The following is a 22,483-nucleotide window of genomic DNA, read 5'->3' as shown; positions in this document are numbered from 1 at the left end:
CGATATGGCTGAAATATTGTCGATTTGACGTTAACTAATAACTCACTCACTCACTCATCACTATATGTTTGCAATATTGCCGATTCGACATAAACTTTTAACGCAGTCACTCACTGTTTAAAGCGACGTAAACCCACACACTAGGGCTCCTGGCCCCAAACTCTCAACCTCCCGCCCACCAGCGCTATGGTTTTTCTAGACAATCGTTAAAAGTGGTGCAAAACAGTACCCAGTCACCTACCTATAAACACCAATTATTGGCATCCGTATAGTCTGACGTGTTAACTCTGAACAAATATAGCCAGGAAAATCCACGCAAGTCTGTGATGTGTGGTAAGTCTCTAAAACTCCGTTTTCAGGAGAATGAAGAACGTCCCTAGGCTCCTTTTTATCATATTTTATTTATCTGTGGAAGCCGCGCTGGCTGAGTGGGTTGGTTGGCTGAATTTGTGTGCTGGCGATTAGGTGAGTTCGAATCAAGTGCAGTCCTAAACCTAACATGTGCTATTTTTTATCAAGTTCATTTAAGAACTGTTTCGAGGATCCTGGTTAGAATTGATCTTCAGTAACCCAGTAACCCATCCTTAAGAGGCTACTAACAGGATTGGGTGGTCAGGTTCGCTGACTTGGTTGACTCAGGTCATCGTATCCCAATTGCGTAGATCGATGCTCGTGCTGTTGATCACTGGATTGTCTGGTCTAGACTCGATTATTTAAATACCGCCGCCATATAGCTGGAATATTGCTGAGAGCGGCTTAAAACTATACTCACTCACTCACTCACCCACTCACTCACCAGTTCAAAGTCTGGATGTTAGTCTAACAATAATACGTTTTGGGTCTTATGGTAAATTCTTATCTTTCTCATATATGTCTTATCTACAAGAATCAAATCTTCTGAGAACTACATCAAAGTTGACAGGGAATAGAAAACACCTGCGAATCATCCTCTCTATGACACATACGTCATACGTATGTTCTAATTAACATCAGTTTCATACCGAGCGCAAAACCATCCCATCAGTTCTAACAGGCGACCAGCACTGAAGCGGAACGGTACTGATACCAGGAATGTTATAACGGTACATACTCGCGCACGCATCTGTTCTGCACAGCAGCCACGAAGGCCAAAGGTGATCAAGGGCATACACAAAGTAAGTTATGACACATTACATATGACTCCACAAAACTAGCTATCATCGCTCGGCTCTATTTTAAGCGGTTGTCAAAGGAGGTAATTAGATTATCTCCCTTTGCACAATGGCGACCATTTTGTATCAATTAGCACGGTGCATGATGTGATACTGTTACAGACGTCATAGGAATTGTTAAGCTATTTTTAGATATATTAACAGTCTTTCTCGGCATTCTTCGACAGTCATAGGGGCGGTGGGGTAGCCTAGTGGTTAAAGCGTTGGCCCGTCACGCCGAAGGCCCGGGTTCGATTCCCCACATGGGCACAATGTGTTAAGCCCATTTCTGGTGTCCCCGCCGATATTGCTGGAAAATTGCTAAAAGCGGCGTAAAATATGACGTCATGTCACGTGATACCCCAACTGTCGGGTGTTTCCGTAATAGGCGGAAATACGAGTATGTTTTTGGGGTTTTTTTTTGCTATTTTACAAACTTTTTGCTCAGTTTTAATCACGGACGGTGACTTTTAGAATATCCTTTACAAGATATCAAAAGTTTTGTTTTCGTTCGTACTCTCCTTTAATAAAAACCAACTTCTTCTCATCACTATGTGCTAAGGAACTGTTAGTCCCCATGGTCCCTGGTATGGTGATCTACCTTCTGGTGTTGGCGATCTATAGCCTGTTTTTTTATTGTATTGTCACAATAGTGCTATTAGTTTTAACTCTCCACACTAGTTTTAGTTGTAATTGTGATATTATAGTTGTTTTACTGTCCTTTGTCGACAGGTTTTTATAACGTACATATATTCCATTTCAGTGTCAAATGTTTTCATTTCACTTTTTATTGTATGAATAGTTTTCGTCACGATATGGCTGAAATATTGTCGATTTGACGTTAACTAATAACTCACTCACTCACTCATCACTATATGTTTGCAATATTGCCGATTCGACATAAACTTTTAACTCAGTCACTCACTGTTTAAAGCGACGTAAACCCACACACTAGGGCTCCTGGCCTCCCAAACTCTCAACCTCCGCCCACCAGCGCTATGGTTTTCTAGACAATCGTTAAAAGTGGTGCAAAACAGTACCCAGTCACCTACCTATAAACAACACCAATTATTGGCATCCGTATAGTCTGACGTGTTAACTCTGAACAAATATAGCCAGGAAAATCCACGCAAGTCTGTGATGTGTGGTAAGTCTCTAAAACTCCGTTTTCAGGAGAATGAAGAACGTCCCTAGGCTCCTTTTTATCATATTTTATTTATCTGTGGAAGCCGCGCTGGCTGAGTGGGTTGGTTGGCTGAATTTGTGTGCTGGCGATTAGGTGAGTTCGAATCAAGTGCAGTCCTAAACCTAACATGTGTTATTTTTTATCAAGTTCATTTAAGAACTGTTTCGAGGATCCTGGTTAGAATTGATCTTCAGTAACCCAGTAACCCATGCTTAAGAGGCTACTAACAGGATTGGGTGGTCAGGTTCGCTGACTTGGTTGACTCAGGTCATCGTATCCCAATTGCGTAGATCGATGCTCGTGCTGTTGATCACTGGATTGTCTGGTCTAGACTCGATTATTTAAATACCGCCGCCATATAGCTGGAATATTGCTGAGTGCGGCTTAAAACTATACTTACTCACTCACTCACCCACTCACTCACTCAGTTCAAAGTCTGGATGTTAGTCTAACAATAATACGTTTTTGGGTCTTATGGTAAATTCTTATCTTTCTCATATATGTCTTATCTACAAGAATCAAATCTTCTGAGAACTACATCAAAGGTGACAGGGAATAGAAAACACCTGCGAATCATCCTCTATGACACATACGTCATACGTATGTTCTAATTAACATCAGTTTCATACCGAGCGCAAAACCATCCCATCAGTTCTAACAGGCGACCAGCACTGAAGCGGAACGGTACTGATACCAGGAATGTTATAACGGTACATACTCGCGCACGCATCTGTTCTGCACAGCAGCCACGAAGGCCAAAGGTGATCAAGGGCATACACAAAGTAAGTTATGACACATTACATATGACTCCACAAAACTAGCTATCATCGCTCGGCTCTATTTTAAGCGGTTGTCAAAGAGGTAATTAGATTATCTCCCTTTGCACAATGGCGACCATTTTGTATCAATTAGCACGGTGCATGATGTGATACTGTTACAGACGTCATAGGAATTGTTAAGCTATTTTTAGATATATTAACAGTCTTTCTCGGCATTCTTCGACAGTCATAGGGGCGGTGGGGTAGCCTAGTGGTTAAAGCGTTGGCCCGTCACGCCGAAGGCCCGGGTTCGATTCCCCACATGGGCACAATGTGTTAAGCCCATTTTTGGTGTCCCCCCGCCGTGATATTGCTGGAAAATTGCTTAAAGTGGCGTAAAACTAAACTCAGTCAGTCAGTCAGTCGACAGTCATAAGATTTTGATTAATTACACCGTGTTGGTTAAGACTGAACAGAAACAGACGAACGCTGTGAGGAGTTCTTGAGGACATACTGAACTAATAAAGAGATAATTAAGGACATTCTTACATGTGGCAAATCGAACGTTGAACTTAAGTTCAGAATGACTGTTATTTCGGCAGCATAAATCACGCTGGGTTGTTTTGTATTAACCAATGATAATACGTAATTTCCATATTTAAGTCCAAATTCCATTTATTAATCACAATCATGAACACGAAAAAAAAATTAAATATACATTGACTTACATCCTTACTCAGTTTAACAGTTTTTTCACGTATTCATGAAATGATACGAATACTATTATCTTAATACATATCACCCGCGAAGGTCCTCGTTAGAATTGATCTTCAGTAACCCATGCTTGTCGTAAGAGGCCGTTACCTCGTTTTTACCGTTACCGTTAATTTAAAGTCAGTTATGAAAATGTCAAACATACATATTTATCTGTCGATACCTGTATGGAAAGCCATTTTCATTTACTAACATATTTCATCTCTTTGAAGTCATTCCTCTTTCTATTCTATTCCTATTTAAATAGATAAAACATTATTATTATTCACTCGGTGGTTGCATGACACATGCACAGACTGACAATATTTTCACACTGTTAGTTGAATAAATTCTGTAATCAGTAGAGTGAGGAACAATGTTATTTTGCTTACCTTGTTCAAACATCCTTGCGGAGTATGTGTTTTATCTCAGTATACCACCCTGTGTTATATACTGGCAGAATGCGGATGTTTGTTCGTTGCTAGGAAGTACTCCATCTGGGCAGGAGATCCTGGGTTTACCCTCAGTTTAAATATAGAATCTGACGTGTTTCCGAAAGCGTATACATGTCATAATAGTTTTGATTTGTCAGCTTCGCCTTTGATTTATTGCATATTCCTTGAAAAGGACCTGCGAATATTGTTGATTTGGAAGTTACGTGGACTCGTGTAGCACGTGAACTACAGTCCAAACGACCCAAGGTGGACGAGTCAGTCAATGGTGAAGCGAACTTAGCATGGTTATAAAACATATACTGACTGTAGGACTGTGAGGTGGAAACACAGGGTGTCTTATCTTTTAGGCAGTTCTCGAATTCTAAAACATGCAAAAGGATAATTTTTCATCCTTGTTTTTGAATCTTAAAACGTGTTTATGGAATCTGTAAGAACTTTTGTACTTTCCATTGTCAAATTTAATCTGGGGCAGTGTAATCGTCAAGTGGTTAAAGCGGCCCCTAAAAACGCTGATGGCTGGGTTCTATTCCCAAACGGGTTCATTGTGTGGAGTTCATTTCTGTTGTCACCTGGCTAAAAGAGACGTTGAACAGTAATGACATTGAATATACCCCGTCTTAGTAAATAAAGTGGTTATTAATAACTTGGCACACTAACTGCTATGTTTAAGTATATCACGCGTCAGTCGATCCACTTTCAGGGGTGGTGGGGTAGCCTAGAGGTTAAAACGTGTGAAGCCAATATCTAGTGTCCGCGATATTGCTGGAATGTAAAAAAACAAACTAACAGCACTCACTCATCAACTTTCCAATTCCTGGACGAAACTCAGAGATTTCTATCCCAGTTTGGTATGAATTATCTACGCCCTGTGCATGCAGAATTATCAGTTTCGGGAGTACTTTTGTTATCGAAGACAAATAAAATATATTAATATTATTTTCAAACGGAGCCTGGCACTGAAAGGCCCCTCGGCTTAGGCAATAACGTAAACCTGAAGTTAAGAATTGCTGATAATCTGAGGGGCGGTGAGGTAGCTAAGACTTTCGTCACGTCAAAACCCGGTTTCAATTCCCCTCAAGGGTATAACGTGTGAAGTCAATTTCTCGTGTCCCTCGCCGTGATATTGCTGGATTTTTTAAGAATGCTCCGCTACATTCGTAACTACTCGCCTCTTTCCTTGACCCGCCATAAGGCTTGCCGGAATGACAAAAGTAGTTACGAATGATTATGAATATGAAAACTCCTGGGGTATTTCTTATCACCCAGTTAACAAAAAGGCGGCCGCGCAGTACTTCACGAGGAAAAGTGTCTGTTCCCGAGGAAAGCCTGACTCATTCACATGATACGTTTACAGTTCTGAAAACTGTTAAGTCTCTACTTGACACCCTGTGCAGTTCTTTTTAAAAATATATACCCCATTATTCAAGCTGCATACGTTCCTGACGTCATATTGCAACCGCACTGTATATATAGTGTGCAGCTAGCATCTGAACGACAGAGACTTCGACGCACTTCCACCAGTCATTACGTAAGTGTTTCTTTTCTCTTTACTATTACTTTTTGAAACAACCAAATTCAGATTTTGATTCTGGAAACTCGTTTGTCCCTGATGTTGCTGGTCTAGGTCAAAGAGATGACTAACCTCCTCACACAGTTGCCATGAGTACATACTAAGGAAGCATACACAACTTTAGGCGTTAATCCAGGGCAGTAGTTAACTTTACTTAACAGGGGGGCACTATCAACCATTGATTGAGGTATATTGTCGTGGTTTTCTCCAATTTAGCAACGGTTAGGGTAACCCCTGCTCTTCAAAACACCTGGACGGTTACATAAAACGATCTTAGCGCTAGGACTGTTGTGAGCCTATGTTTAAGAATTGGATCAAGTCAGTGTTATGGTCACCTTAGCGCTATGTGGGCTTAGTGTAACGGGCCCCTTGGTCGGTTCAGTGGCTCTCGGCTATGATAATAGCCTAAAATTGCTTATCTTTGTTGTAAACTATAAAATACACACATGACACAATGGAGTGTCAATGTGTAGTTTATCTGTTCACAATATCTTGTATGACTTTGGATGTTGTGGTTTCTCAGAAAGGCCGTCGTAAGTATTGCCATGTCAGGTCGGGCGTTGTCGTATTGACTAATGACCAGTGCCGTAAGAATTTCATCTGTGCAATGTTTAGCCGTTAAATTGCTCTGGACGTTTACCAAGTCTGTTACATCGGTATTGGAGATGGCAACCCACACCATTACACTATCGCCACCAACCGATCCAATTTCCTTCATGCATTTTCGGGCATAACGTTCCCCACGACGTCTGTACTCGTCACTAAACCAAACACGTCCCCATCGCTGTTGTGGTAATACAGTCATAATGACGCGTTCCTCACTGTCTGTTCTGAAATCCTACGTAATTGTGGTATTGCTTGAGCCTGTAAAGGTGGCGCAGCAGTTATGACACGTCCTCGTCCGGATCTATAAGTTACGTGTTGACCCCTGCGCCTGATAACAGTTCAATAGTCTCGTAATTGTGTTTGGGAAAACGTTGCAACGGCCTTAGCCTCGTTGCCTGTCTGCAGTCGGCCGATGACGTTGTTGCGCTGAGCTTCTGTTGACCTTGCTGTACAATTGTGATGACAGATACATGAAAACCAATCGTTCTCACAGCCCTTCAACTCATGTTGCACGTACATTCAATGTTTGTATGTTTATGAAGCCACGCGTTTTGCGTTTTCCCCACTTCTATAACATCGTTTGGGCCGTACCTTAACATTCCCGATGCATGCATACACGAAGAGTTAATTTTCTATGAATATAAGCGAAACTCCGGCAGAATATTTCCAATAATTTTACCTTTTGCGATTCTTTGTATTTGCAGAGTATATATCAATTACTGCATTACTGGCTGAGACGGAAATGTATTGGATTATTATTATCATTGCAATATAATGCTGAACAAGAAATTATTTGTTACACATGTTAAATCGTCATTATCGTGCATTATTTTATCTTAGTTTTGGTTTATTTCAGCGACAGTTTGATTGACTATGGCTGAATCTGGATCTGGTAACTAGGATTATATTCTTTGAACCTTAGAATGTTTAACGGATATCTCACTGTAATATTGTCGAGCAGATACTTTTGAAACTGACATTTGATCTTCCACCAACGATGATCGCTCGGTTCCATAAACGTTATACATATTGCCTTAAAGCCGTACAGTAGGTGAGCGCATCAGGGTTTAACCCCTTGTCACATTCATCCACAGTTATACAGTATTACCCACTTACAACGTAAACGGGTATAAAACTGTACGCAAGAACCAGTGTCCCATTCCTTACAATGTTTGAAGGCGATGTCCGGTGTCCCCCGCCGTGATATTGCTGGAATATTGATAAAATCGGCGTAAAACCACAATCATGCACTCAAATGTGACGAGATTTATGTACGGGACCACCTTTTTCGCCACCTCCTTGTATTCGTACTGTTTATGTATATAAGGAGCAATTCATGGACCACGTAGTCATTAATTCTGTATAAAATATCTGTAAAACTACACGAGTGCTCAAAAGAATGTATACAGTGTGTTTGATCAAACTTGAAAAGAAAAGTTCAATGGAGTATCCAATTCTACATTAAATGTGCGCAATTTCATTTCATACAAAGTCAAAAGTATCGTTTGACTGACACTGAAAGACACGTGAACACAAATCAACAAGGCGTTTCCTTTGCTGTAAATTATCATCAAATGATGAATCAATACTGTGACCACCATTGGCTTCAATACACGCCAAAACACACCGACGCCTTGAGGTAAGGCGTGATCCTTTGCCCCCCACACACACACACACGGTGTATAGTTTCTTTTGCAGACAGAAAGAAAAAACTTACTCAAGAAGCGTTTTATTTATCATGATTTCAAACTGCCATGCGCATATACATTAACCCCTCCAAACCCACCAAAGAATAAAAACAAACCCAATCCCACACCCCCCTAGACAAACCCAACTAAAAACAAAACCCAACATCAACAAAAATACAAAACAAACAAAAAACAAAAACAATAAAAAAAACCCAATAAAACAAACAAAATCAAAGCATAAAGAAATCCAATGAAGCATTGGTTCTATTCTCTGACTCATTCACTGTGCTGAATAACAACTTTTGCCCAATCAATGTGTTTATAAAAGTCTCAGCAATTGTGAATATTTATAAAGCTTATACCAAGTGTGCGTCTTGTGTCACGAAGTATCACACCTAATGTCTGTCGTAGTCTCAAGTTGACACCCAAAAGAAGACAAAACAACGCCAAAAGAAGAAAAAACAACCCCAAAATACCCCAAGCAAACATACCAACAAAACATTGTAATTGTTATCAAATAATAGATGTGGTATTTTGTCGTTGGTAAAATGCTTTTTCCGCATTTCAAACAATTAGGTTCATGTTACAGGCTTTAGTGTAATGTCCCTCTTGAAATTTATTCTCTTCTTGCAATGATATATTTCAGTACAACATGCCTGATAAAATCAGCAGAATCCTGCTTCAGATGTAATACTTGACATAGTAAAGACAAGTTTGAAGTTCATAATTACGCTATCGTGCATTCGGGAATATATAGACATGCGACTTTGGAGCTGACATTGTGTTTGTTTTGAAAAGAAATTGTGTGACATTTATGTAAAGGAACATTATGATGGTATGCATGGTAAATAGTATAGTCAAACACTGAATACGCCTGTTTTACTTTCATAAGACCCAACTGCTCCCCCGAAACCTCACCGGAAGCCAGTGCTTGAAGACGAAGCATCTGTTGATGATGGTACGTATTGCTTCGTATGCTAAATAATAATGTATGCAAAACAAAGTGTGAGGTTTTGTGGCAGAAATTAAATATTTAAGAAGGCAAGTAAACCATATGCAGCGAAATTAGCCAAGCTGAATGTTTGATCCTTAGAAATCATGCTAAATCTTTGGGTCCTGTAAAACTAATAGGTGTAAGAAAATCAAAACGGGGGTTAATATCATGAACAAAGATTCCATAATGATATTTACTCAATAAAATGAGAAACTTAACATTATTTGAAATAACTGTGACAAGGTGTATGCTTTTACTTTTATGTGGTCCCATACAAACGACAATGGCATGTAGGCTGCTTGAACATGGTCTTGGTGATCGTCGTGTACAATTTAGTAATAAAGTGTGAAAAAAGCGTGAAACACAGCAATCACGTGAACGCCTTAACGCTCGAATGCTCATTAGAATGCAACCACATAGGCATTGCTAAACAGGAAATGCATAAAGTTTACTCAGACAGCAGGTATGCCGTGACTCACAAATTAGCATTGTGAGGTGTAGGGGTAGGCTTAAGGCTGGATAGCCCGCTCAGCAGTTGCATGAGTCTGGCATGTAGTCGTCATACAGTTAGGAGATAAACATCATGTGTTGGCCAATTTCCAGGTTATATTGAGTATTTGAAGCACGGGAAGTCATTTGGAACGTTGAAGACCTGTGGCGGCGCGTGTGGCAGTACACCAGGATGACAATCAGGTTCTGTCATCACCGCAGCAAACTTGTGACTGCAACCTCGATGAGCTGACAGCTGTGAAGGGGTAGAGTGTCAGTACAGACCACCAAAATCGACTGCGCTCAGCAGATGTCCGAGCAAGACGACCACACGTAGGACCTATTATGACGTAATTACATGCAGACATGCCAGGGCGGGTGTCATGGTTTTTCATGCCGTACTTTTCTAATAATATGTGCAATCCACATTTCACCATCATATGTTACCTGGTTGATAGTGATATAATACAAACTCATTTACATAATATACTCAACCACAAAGGTTCTTGTGACACATACATTTTTGGCTAAATTTATTCAACCAAAACCATAAACACACGTCCAGAAATATGATAACAGGCGTACAAAGGCAACTTTGAACTGACTGTTTGAAAACCAGGTGAATTTGAATTTGCACATGCAATTTCATGAAAAACTGGCCAGTCTGTGGGTAATTTAACATGAGTTGCGGGCAGATTTTCCATTGTGGATAAAGACACGTGCAATAAGAGTTACCTGAAAAACAAACCCACTGAATTTCGAACCACAAGTAAACTCTTTTGATGCCAAGGCTTTCTGAAAATGAACGGTGGCAGGCACTTGGAATGCTCCAAGCCGGAACTGCACAACGGGAAGTTGCTCGTCGATTTAATGTCCATAGGAACACTTAATGGAACTTGTGGCTCCGACATCAGCAAACCAATCACGTCAGAGACCATCCCCACAGTGGCCGACCACTAGTAACGACTCAAAGACAAGACAACTAGATCAGACATACACGCCTCCGGAACCGGTTCCAACCAGCAACAGTCATAGCAGCAACAATCCCTGGACCACGGAAGATATCGTCACAAACCGTGCGTCGACGCTTACGCCGGTTCAGAATCATTTCACGACGTCCAGCAAGGCGACCGATTCTCACGTTACATCATCGAAAACGATGGGCAAGACAGCATGGGAGATGACCTATACGTCAGTGGGACCGTGTCCTGTTTCCTGATGAGTCCAGGTTTGTGTTAAACAGAACTGATGAGTGTTATGGAGGTCGATCGGTTTAGAGGTGTAATCGTTATGATCTTGGGCGAAATACTGGCTAGACAGAGGACAGATTTGATCATCATCACTGGCAAATTGACTGGGCAAGGATATCCTATTGAAGTGCTTCAACCAACGGTTTCACCGTTCATAAGACAGGGGTTACGTTACAGCAGGACAATGCTAGACCACATGCCGCCCGGATCGTTCAACATTTTCTGGTCAAAAACAATGTTGCTGTCTACCCTGGCCAGCCAAACAGTGTGGGATGAAATCCACCTACAACGCTCCAGCAACTGCAACAACATCGTCGTCACATCTGGGACAACATCCCACAGCGTTGCCGTACATGACTGGTTCATCCATGCGACGGATGTGTGTTGCCTGTATCAACGGAGTTGGTGGTCATACCCGTGTATTAGAGTGTGAACTGTGATTTTAGCCCAACAGCATTCACATGGCCATCTTACCGTTTACAAACGTGTCTAATCCAAGATTATGATGAACATTCACAAGCCAGATGTCTGTTCTGTACATTAAATGAATTTGTGTTGCATTTGGTTTCTTATGTTTTCTTCTATATCACTTTGAATAGCGTCACAAGAACTGTTGTTGTTGAGTATAATATATTAAGCAGCAAAAGAAACATCAGTTTGGAATAGTCCTTCGCAGAAACGAATAACTGTAAACTCATTTAATCTTTTGATTGTATATTTTTGACATCTCCAACCTTATCTGAGCAAAGACATTCCTTCCCAAACTCAGAACTGAACCCAGGAAATGGTCTCAAATACGCAACCTGATCTTGGAGATGGTACAGTGTTCTCCGTGTTTTCATACAACTCATGCTGCACGTGCTGTTCACAAAGACAAGCCCTATACAATGCACCCCCAAACCTGGTTGAAACATTCACATTACAACGTCAGCAGGATGGCCGCGACAGCTCACGACAGCTCAGAGGAACCATGCGCTAGGAAGACTTGAAGCTGGCCACACTGCGCAAGCCGTTGCCAATCACTTCCAGGTCAACGTTAGGACCATCTACAGGCTGCAGCAACGTTTCCGGGCCACCAACACCACAAATGATCGCCCCCGTACTGGCAGACCAAGGGTGACCACAAGACAAGACCGCCATGTTCTGCGACATCATGTACAGAATCCCTTCATGCAGGCATCCGAAACAGCACGCCAGACAGTGGGAACAAACGGAAGACCAATCAGTACTGATACAGTACGCTGACGTCTTAACAGCGGAAACCTCCATTGCCGCAGACCTTAACGTTGACCTATCCTCACCCCTCGTCATTGGCTACAGTTTGCCCTACAACACCAAAACTGGCGATACAGGCAATGGGGAACTGCTATGTTCACAGAGAGTCGGTACTGCGTATCAACTGCAGTTGGCAGAACAAGAATATTGCGACGACGTGGCCAGCGTTACTCAGACCAATGTGTTATGGAAAGAGACTCATGGGGAGGTGCAAGCATCATGGTATGGGATGGAATAGGCCTGAACCAGATAGTGGGTTCTGTGGTGTTCCAGAACCTTGGTCCAGGGAGAGGAGGCGACATCACAGCGGTGCGCTACATCGACCAAACTCTCAGACCCCACGTCATACCACATTTCACACGTTACCGGAACAACCTTTCCCAGCATGATAACGCCCGGCCCCACATGCCAGAGCTCTCAGACCAAACTGACCAAGAGACCAAGCTCTCAGACCCCACGTCATACCACATTTCGTCGTGGCCAGCGTTACTCAGACCAATGTGTTATGGAAAGAGACTCATGGGGAGGTGCAAGCATCATGGTATGGGATGGAATAGGCCTGAACCAGATAGTGGGTTCTGTGGTGTTCCAGAACCTTGGTCCAGGGAGAGGAGGCGACATCACAGCGGTGCGCTACATCGAGATCATACCACATTTCACACGTTATCGGAACAACCTTTCCCAGCATGATAACGCCCGGCCCCACATGCCAGAGCTCTCAGACCAAACTGACCAAGAGACCAAGCTCTCAGACCCCACGTCATACCACATTTCGTCGTGGCCAGCGTTACTCAGACCAATGTGTTATGGAAAGAGACTCATGGGGAGGTGCAAGCATCATGGTATGGGATGGAATAGGCCTGAACCAGATAGTGGGTTCTGTGGTGTTCCTGAACCTTGGTCCAGGGAGAGGAGGTGGCATCACAGCAGTGCGCTAAGTCGACCAAGCTCTCAGACCCCACGTCATACCACATTTCGCACGTTACCGGAACAACCTTTCCCAGCATGATAACGCCCGGGCCCATACTGCCAGAGCTACACGGGACTTCCTACAGCATGACGGTGTCAACATTATGCAGTGGCCAGCCCTTAGTCCTCATTGAAACCCAATTTGACATCTTTGGGATGAAATCTCAGAAGAGACTGAATAATGTCGTACCAAGGCCGAACACAGCCGATTTATTGCGCCAGGCCTTTCTCAGAGTTTGGGTCCAGGTGCCAATGGCCTTCATCAATCGATTGGTGCACTCCATGCATAGACGCTGTGCTGCAGTTATTGCCGCTCGTGGTGGTCACACTAGATACTGAAGTCAAGGGTCTGAATGGACTGCAAACGTTCACGTAATGTTTTGAAATTGTGCTGAGTTCTTCATTAATGTGACAAGATATTGTACACCCCAAAAAATTGTTTTTGATCCGCTTATTATGGCCATTTCTGTAATGATTGGATTAGAGTGCCTATCTAAGTTTTAATTCGTACTGACGGTTTTTTTTCCTGCTGAGTATACTTGATTTATACATACATTCATAAAGATTAATAAAGGTACAAATGAGTTAATGGCAAGCGATCTGGTGTTGAAGCTGCTTTTAACAAATTCAAGCCATATCGCAGAGGGCGAGCTCCGGTCATTGTCCCCCAACATTTAGAGGCACTGAACTCGTCCATCGGTGCCACATGTCACAAATTCCACATAGACTGCATGGGAAATGTAAAGAATCATACGCAAACAAAACACTTCAATAGCAATGACAGGAAATACTTTTCAATCAAGAGGACTGCTTACACGTAGTAACATGGTTCCTCATCACTTCAGTTTTGGAGTGTACCAGCGTTTAAAAACACACATAAACACCTCACCCCAACACATACGTAGCATTACATTCTGTGTTTCTCACTTTCAGATGTTCTGACGGAACTCTACACTGGCAGAAGCTATCTTAAAACTAAACGACGTATAATGCTAATAGGCAAAACCGGAACGGGAAAAAGTGCGACCGCCAATACGTTTCTTGGAAAGGAGAAATTTAAGTCAATACCAGGCACTATATCAGTCACGACAAGGTGTCAGTTTGCTGAAGTCGAGATTGCCAATAGGTCATTTCTATTGGTCGATACACCAGGGATGTTTGATACATGTATTTCAAATGAGGAGATCTCAAAGGAGATCATGAAATGTGCAGCTCTTGCCTCCCCTGGTATCCATGCCGTCATCCTGGTTATCAGAATTGGGAGATATACAGAGGAAGAACAGAAAACAGTTGAGCTATTTAAGGAGAACTTTGGACATGAGCTGACAAAATACATGATGATCATCTGTACCGGGAAGGACGACCTCGAATACGGTGGGATCACACAAGAAGCATACATGGAAACATGTTCATCTTCATTTCAGGGGCTTGTCTCTGAATGCGGAGGAAGATTACACTTTTTAAACAACAGATCTAGTAAAGAGCAAAAAGATACGTTCAGAAGGGAGCTGGTAGATGCCATTGACACAATGGTGGAGGAAAATGGTGGAAGATGTTACACTAACCAAATATTAGAGGGGGCTGAGGCCATAATGAAGGATAAAGAAAAGGAACTGAAGAAAGAGATTGCGAAGGCACGTAGACCAGAAAGGGAAAAGTTACAGCAACAGTTAGAAAAAATCTTTAATAAAAACAACCCACAGCTCGTGAAGATGACAGCGGTGAACAATGGAAATGCAAAAGACGTTGCGCAGAGGACTCTAGAAGTACTAGAGAAGAAATATATGGAACTCAAGCGCAAGTTTAAAAAAGTCAAAGATGAAGTGGACAAGCAGCTGAGAGAGAAAGAGGACGAGTTAAAGAAGCTTAAGGAAGATAATGAACGGCTGGTGGAAGCAGAACAACAGAAGTTGCATGAGGAGAAGCTGAAGGTTGAAGAGGCGAAAAGGTTAAAGGAGGAGATAGACGAGATAGAAATGAAGGACGAAGAAGAGGCAAGATTCCAAGCAAGGAAGGAAATTGAGGAGGAAAAGGGATTCTTTGATGTCTTCCTGAGGGGTTGGAATAAACTGAAAAGCATGTTCACTCGTCTAACCAAGAAATAAGGCTCAACTCGTAACGGTCCAGTCATCGTAGCACCCCACCTACTCAATACTGGCCAGCAGTCGGCCGCTCTATATGAGTTTTTGAGTTTGAGCTCGCTGGAGAATGCGATGTCTGCAAATCTTATTCTATTTCATATTAATCCTATGCTCTTATAATACCACCTATTGGTTTGGTATATTATGTATTCCATGTATCTGCAGGCAAAGTCACACGCTGAAAGTGTTTAAGACAGTATGATTTTCATGCAATAGCGACATAAAGTAGTAATCTGCAGATATTTCTCTTGCAGTAACAATCATATTACACCTCAATGTACATATCTGCCTAGGAGGAATGTAATTCTTTAACAGTATTTGTGAGTAGCTCACCTTCATGTATGCATTGTGATACGTACATCTCCAATATTGGTTCAGTCCTTAGTTTGCCATTCGCATCTTCAAAACTTTCGAAAAATACATCTCTTTTGTGAACTTTCACTGCTAGCTAGCCGTGATTGTCGGCTCCAAAGTTCGCACTTGTGGTCGCTCATTGCTAGATGGTGCCTCCATTGCCAGGAATTGTTACACTTGACGACGTGCTCTGCGACTGTCTGATCAGTTTGGATATTGTTGGATAAATTGGATCATCTACTGACTAGTTGCACCAATATAATTGGCAAGGGTATTAAAGTACCCCCTGTGCCCCTGCCAGTAATCTGTGAATAATCAATTTTCTTAGAATAAACTTGCCTAGATCAATACTTACCACTTTTAGAAGTCAAAACGTCCTGAAGGTCAAGTACCCTATTAATCGGAAAGTCAGGTAGTACATTTTTTTGCGTCTAGCTTATTTACTCATTAGAGTGAATGCTTCTCTGGATTACTGATTGTCCTGTCAGCATGTTGGTGAAGATATCTTATGCAATTGGTGGCGTACGGTTGTAAGTTAATAGCTAACCTGAGCATTATTTATTCCTTTTTCTATCTATCAGTTATCCTTTCCAGTGTCTAGCCTCTTTAGATTTCCCTCATTGGTTGTATCTAGCTGATAATAATAAAACTGTCAATGTCACCAACGTTGTCTGTCATTTCTTTATTTACTGCTTATATATAAAAAGCTTCAGATAACGCCGATCCTGTTGATCTTATAACAGAGAGCCTGTCCACCCGATCCCGTTAGTCGCCTCTCTCGACCTGCATGGGTTTGCTAAAGACCAATTCTAACCCGGATCTTCAGGAGTCCCGCTTTTCGGAACAGATGTTTGGTTGTGACACACATGTTGGCAGAAAGCCTGAAATGTCGTCATCACCTTGTTGAACACTGTCACAGGTATGGCGTTAGCACACCATTAATAAAAATCGGGAGAATCTGTGATTCGAACATAAGATTCCAGCAGACCTGGATACATAAATCATAAGTGTGTGGGACACGCATAGAGAAAGATACGAGAGATTGCATTTGTCATGAAGCAGTTCTGTTCCATAGCCGGCATGTGGGGATGTCTGATAATTTCTTAATTATGTTACGAAGTGTCACCTTTTGGTGGTGCTGAAATGTGGATCGTTACCGTGCCATTTGTCACAATGTCATTGGGCGAGAAGGATTTTATATCGCTTTTAACGGTGTTGCAGGAAGATCACCGTGGTGGAAGTTAATAATAATAATAATAATAAGGGCCTGATGATTTACGCCTCTTCGTGGTGGGCCTAGATAGAGGAATTTTATTCCCTGAACTGAATGTACATCACCAAGTTAGGGCTGACCCCCCCGAAGCTGGTTTTTCACTGGGTTACAAATAGTCAAGAAGAATTTAATCTTTCAACTCCGCAGCCAAGTCATCCTTCCTCCGGTAGTGACACCAACCATACTGGAGATGAGACTTGCCCCAGGGGAAGGCACAAAACCCGACCAAGAATATCTTGGTCAAACCACCTTAAAACCACACTACTTGAGTGTGCGAGAGCGACAGGATGGCCTGAAAATCCACGTATCAATGGCAAGTCGCTGAAGCTGCATTGGGACAATGCCATGCCCATGTATGCTTACCTGACGGAGCAAAATCTCCAAGATCAATTCCGGCGGCTTAAAAATCTCATGCCCCATGAGCCAGTTCAACCCATAACTGATGCCCGTCAGGAACCTTTGCTTGAGCAGAATGCTCAAGTGACAGCAGACCCAAAACTTCTAACGGATGTCCATGTTAACCTCTCTCCTCTTCCTGATGGAAACTCTTCAGGCACTGAGCCAGTTGGCCCCGAAATTTCGGATGCTCACTCTTCCTCTTCCTCAGTTGCAGATCTTTCCGAAAATCCTGTGTATATTTTGTTTCATTCTAATTATGATGAAATATCTGATTTACCTTTAGAAAAACGGAAGCCAGTTAAACAAATAACAGAATCTTTTCCCAAAAATGAAATTAATTTATTAAATGACATTATTTCTATGAAACTTTCTGTGGACTGTTCATTAAATGAAGTTAGTTGTTGTGTCTATGCTGCCGCTCGTACCTTCGGGATGAAGTCGGCTGGTCTTAAATGTGAAACTGAGGGCTTCCTTTTTGCTGCTCAGGACCAGTCACTTCCCACTCGCAATCGCCTAAATGTGATTCTTAAAGAAAATATCAATATGAAATGTCGACTTTGCAATGAACTCACAGAGACTGTCCAACACCTTGTCAGTGGATGTCCTTCCTTGGCACAAACAGCATATCTTAAACGACATGATGGCATGGTTCGTAGCTTTTACTACCGTCTCCGACATGCCTGTGGCTTTGACTCCGAGGTCCATCCATGGTACGACCCTGAACATGTCCAGGGCGTCATGGAAAATGATGCTTTCAAACTTCTGTGGAATAGGCCCATATATACAGCCTCAGAAGAATTCCAGCTAACAAACCTGATCTTGTCCTTTTTTATAAAGCAAATGAATTTATTTATATCATTGAATTTTCTGTCCCTTTTGACACCAATGTGATTGGCAAGATTAAGGAAAAACATGATAAATATGCGAACTCACCTTTGAAATGTCTCGCTTGCATCCCAAGTACACTGTCGTCAGGCTCCCCATTGTTCTCGGTGCGTTGGTTTGGTACCTCCTGATCTCTTGGCGCAGATCAGGAGAGTGCCCGGGTTCTCCACCGGGAGTACAGCCCTTCTGACACTCTGGGTAATGCAGAAGGCTGCAGTGTTGGGGAGTCTTCATATTCTCCGGAAAGTTCTTGGTGGGTTCGACTAGGCAGCGTTTCCTGGGAGAAGTCCCATTCCCTGTCTGGGCTGCGTGTAGAGGGGGCAAGGGCCCTGAGCTGATGATGAGCCTTACCAGCCTGACTGTGCCAGGATCACCCGAACCCTCTCTGCTGCATACTATGTTTAATCTGTAAAACATAATAATAAGTCATCTTCCATAGCGCACAGTCTCCAACCACCAAGTGATTGCTCGCGGCGCTTAATCAGAATCTCATTCCAAACCCCGGATAACCCAAGCTGCTTGTTAGGCGCTAGAAGGTTATAGTCACATGACTTTATCCAACCGGGTACCCATTTTCTGCTGGGTGAACAGAGGCAATTTGGAACAAACTCACTCTCCTAAGGTGAGACCACATGCATCACATGTGACCAATTAGATACCATTCCTGGGACGTCAGCAGGCTTGTTCTGAAATAACACGAGTTGGTTGTAACACGTCGTATTAGTAACACACACTCTTTTAAAGATGCATTACACAAACTGAATCAATGTAATGAGAGCACAAACACAGTTGCACACACAGACAGACAGACAGACATACGCACGCACGTATATATCTATATATGTATATAATAGGTTGCTGAAGACAAATTGTAACAGGAGTTTAGAGTATATTAGGAAAAGTAACAGTAGCGAGCAAGATGAACTTCCTTAGGGGAAGGGGAGGGTTCGTGGTAGCACACTAAATATAACACACCGTTGCTAACTTTGAATCGTGCATAGAAGCTGCAGTTAGGTGAGGTGAAATGGTTGTATTTGTAGGAGTCCGTGTGCGTGCGTGTGTGCGTGGGTTGCTTGCTCCAGGCTACGTAAATGTCAGTTCTGTGCTGCAAACCACAATACTATTGCAGTAGTTTTTTTCTCCTTGAATTGTCTCATTTGAAGTCATTTCCCAAATGAACGGATAGTTTATATAAAATAAAAGATGTTGTTTAAGAGGTAACAGGGTTGGATAACTCTAAATCAAAGTGAACGAATCTGGTACTTTCTGTACTTCCGGTACTTCTTGCGCTGCGCATTTATGAACGGAAGTCAACTAACTATTGTTAGTTTCACATACTATCTATGCATTGATAGTTTTTCGTTTCTAAATTACTATCGCAGACTCAACAAATGCAATCCATCGATAGTTTGATGCATAGTTACAGCCCTATTATCCACTAATGATGCATACGAAAAAAATGAAACTGTACCTTTAATGTGTAACCTGGCAGCAAGATCGGAACATCAGGCCTGTGATACGAACATAAGACATACATGTAATTTATAGTTTAATACCAAAGTCTTACATGTTCACACTGAGGAACATTATTAAGCGGATCTTTTTACAACGCCACTTAGTACGAGAAATAAAAGAAGCAGCATTAAAATCACCAGAGCTCCGAGAAACACCACAAAACCAAGCAGATATTTTTCAAGCCTTGATCTCTCAGAGTATTCTCCCTTTGGTTGTGTTTCTGGAAATCTTTTCGGCTCAAGTGTTGGATAGAAACTCGATGTAGTGCTGTTGGGCGGAATATTCAGCTTAAGGATCGAAGCGTCTGGAAGCCGTGCTAGTTTGGATGCGTTTAAGGTGTTGTATTTCAACACCGACGATCCGGTCGAATTCGGGGTTGGCAGCAATCTTGTTCCGTAACGCAGAGTTCGAAGTTCCTCAGTTGTGAAGGTCGATTCCTGAGGTGTGAGGACACTGTCTGTGATTGCCCGAATTTCGTTCACGTAGCCGGTAAATTCTGTGTGTGTTCTCAATGGATCTTTTCTCCATTTTCTGGAGTTTGTTTGTGCTTCTCTCTTCTCCCACACCGGCGAGCTGAGTCCCGTATCCATGTTGTATGGTCAATTCAGAATCTGGATCGACGGTGATAATCCGTCCAATCCAGCCCCCGCTCTGCTTAATCACCTGGGATTATTTCCTGGATTAACGTTGATGGCATAATCGTATAATCGTACGAATAGCCTAAATAGGGTTTACAACTCAGAGTTCACTGAATGTTTGTTCGTTAGATATGGAATCCGAGAAGGGACATTGTCGCTAAGTCGCATTGTCGCCCTCTCAAAAACAAATAAAATGAGGCAAAATAAACCAAAACGCGACAACGCGACATTTCTCTTATTTGTCGCATTGTCGCGTGTCGCGTTTTGGTTAATTTTGCCTAATTTTGCGTGTATTTTAGAGGGCGACAACGCAACAATGTCCCTTCCAGGATTCCATAGTTAGATGACTGTTCGTCTGATACTGATAGCATTGAATAGCTATCAAATTAGTAAGTGATTGTAGTTTTAAGCCCTTTTGGCAATATTCCAGCAATATTACGGCGGGAGACACCAGAAATGCGCTTCACACATTGTGCCCCTGTGGGGAATCGAACCCGGGTCTTCGGCGTGAACAGCGAACGCTTTAACCACTAGGCTACCCTACCACCCCCATCAATTCGAAGATTTTAGGAAACGGTTTCTTTACCATGACAGCCCGATACAAGCATATGCTACGACCATTTACAGTCAAACTGTCTTTGTATCTTCGAAGCTCCTGCTGAGCTGTTGGGGTAACCTAGTGGTTAAAGCAGTCGCTCGTCACGCTGGAGACCCGGGTTCGTTTCCCGTTATGGGTGCAATGTGTGATGCCCTTTTCGGGTGTCCCCCGCTGTGATATTGCTGAAATATTACTAATAAAAGAGGCGCAAAACCACATTCACTCACTCACTAATGTGCTCAATGAATTACTGTCAGATCACAAGACAGTTTGTGTTGATATATTTTGATGCAGGAGCTACGAGTTTAGTTTTAGGACGCTTTTAGCAATATGCCAGCAATATCATAGCGGGGGACACCAAAAATGGGCTTCACACATTGTACCCATAAAGGGAAACGAACCCGGGTCTTCAGCGTGACGTGCAGACGCTTTAACCATTAGGCTACCCCACCAGCCCCGTTGAACACATTATAAATATTCTATTTTGTTTGGGGCGGTAGGGTAGCCTATTGGTTAAAGCGTTGGCTCGTCACGCCGAAGACGCGGGTTGGAATCCCCACATGGGTACAAGGTGTGAAGCCCATTTCTGGTGTCCCCCGTCGTGATGTTGCTGGAATATTGCTAAAAGCGGCGTAACTCAGTCAGTCAGTCTATTTTGTTTGAAACGAGGTTTTCAAACATCAGAAGGTTTTACCTCCAAACACCACGTCTTCATCTCGTTTAGAATACATGCACATTGAAGAGAAAGACCATTGTTTACATGCACCTGTATTGGGTTTTAAGTTATTATTCACTGTGCCCATAATTACATGTATTTTATACATCTTCAAAGGCGAAGGATGTTTGTATGTAATGTGCTATAAATTACTGTACAATGTACAGTGTCATACGATAATCCAAACAATGGAGAAAAGACTTGTGTTGTCTTAGACAATGCACAGACGCCAAAACCTATTCTCGCAAAAAATCTTTCTTGTTTGTTAAACGAAATGTTATACTCGTTATTAATTTGTGTTAATCGACATAGTGCTCCGTCTAATTAGAAAAATGATGGCTGAAGATACCACATTTGTATGTTTCAGAACCTGTATTAAACACTGGCGCCTTTGGCACTTATTTGGATATTTTGATGTGCCAATTTTGAAATGTGTTGGTAATCTGGCTACGATATGATACAGTTTTCAACGATTTAATGATTTAAAAAAGATTTCCATCTTTGCTGTAATTTCTGTCAGTTTCCCCAAAGTCGTAAGATTCTAAGATCAGTAGCACCTCATAATATATTCCTAAAATGAGGGGCGGCAGGGTAGCCTAGTGGTTAAGGCGTACGCTCGTCATACTGAATATCCGGGTTCGATTCCCCACATGGGCACATTTCTGTTCCCCGACGCGATATTGCTGGAATAGTGCTAAAAGCTGCTTAAACTAAACTCACTCACTCCAAAACTGACTTGCCGTAATATAACGGGAATACTGTTAAATGCGGTTGAAATACAA

General features: G+C 42.2%; 2 protein-coding genes across 3 annotated transcripts in view; one reads left to right on the top strand and one right to left on the bottom strand.

Moving 5' to 3' along the window:
* Positions 1-107, bottom strand: part of LOC124263303 (multiple epidermal growth factor-like domains protein 6) — a 77,687-nt gene extending 77,580 nt beyond the window's left edge. The window contains exon 1 of the mRNA XM_046697889.1: positions 96-107. The gene's annotated coding sequence lies outside the window, so the exon portion shown is untranslated. The remainder of the gene's footprint in view (positions 1-95) is intronic.
* Positions 108-5,632: 5,525 nt separating this feature from the next.
* On the top strand, positions 5,633-16,339 carry LOC124263304 (GTPase IMAP family member 9-like). Of its 2 annotated transcripts, XM_046697890.1 has the most exons (4): positions 5,633-5,870; positions 7,375-7,410; positions 9,099-9,164; positions 14,117-16,339. In XM_046697890.1, exons 2-4 carry the CDS (start codon positions 7,392-7,394, stop codon positions 15,286-15,288), a joined length of 1,257 nt encoding a protein of 418 aa, XP_046553846.1. In that variant the 5' UTR covers positions 5,633-5,870; positions 7,375-7,391; the 3' UTR covers positions 15,289-16,339. The 2 variants fall into 2 exon arrangements, with proteins under 2 accessions (XP_046553846.1, XP_046553847.1); XM_046697891.1 differs by lacking the exon at positions 7,375-7,410.
* Positions 16,340-22,483: the final 6,144 nt, after the last annotated feature.

Source organism: Haliotis rubra, unplaced genomic scaffold (assembly GCF_003918875.1).
Source record: "Haliotis rubra isolate DU_JTF1 unplaced genomic scaffold, ASM391887v1 Scf879, whole genome shotgun sequence".
Taxonomy (NCBI): domain Eukaryota; kingdom Metazoa; phylum Mollusca; class Gastropoda; order Lepetellida; family Haliotidae; genus Haliotis; species Haliotis rubra.
This window is presented reverse-complemented; position numbering and strand designations above follow the sequence as displayed.

Excerpts from the sequence above, each read along its gene's own strand:
- LOC124263304 (XM_046697890.1), top strand. Across the intron at positions 9,165-14,116 it reads CGAAGCATCTGTTGATGATG|ATGTTCTGACGGAACTCTAC; the intron begins GTACGTATTGCT and ends TCTCACTTTCAG.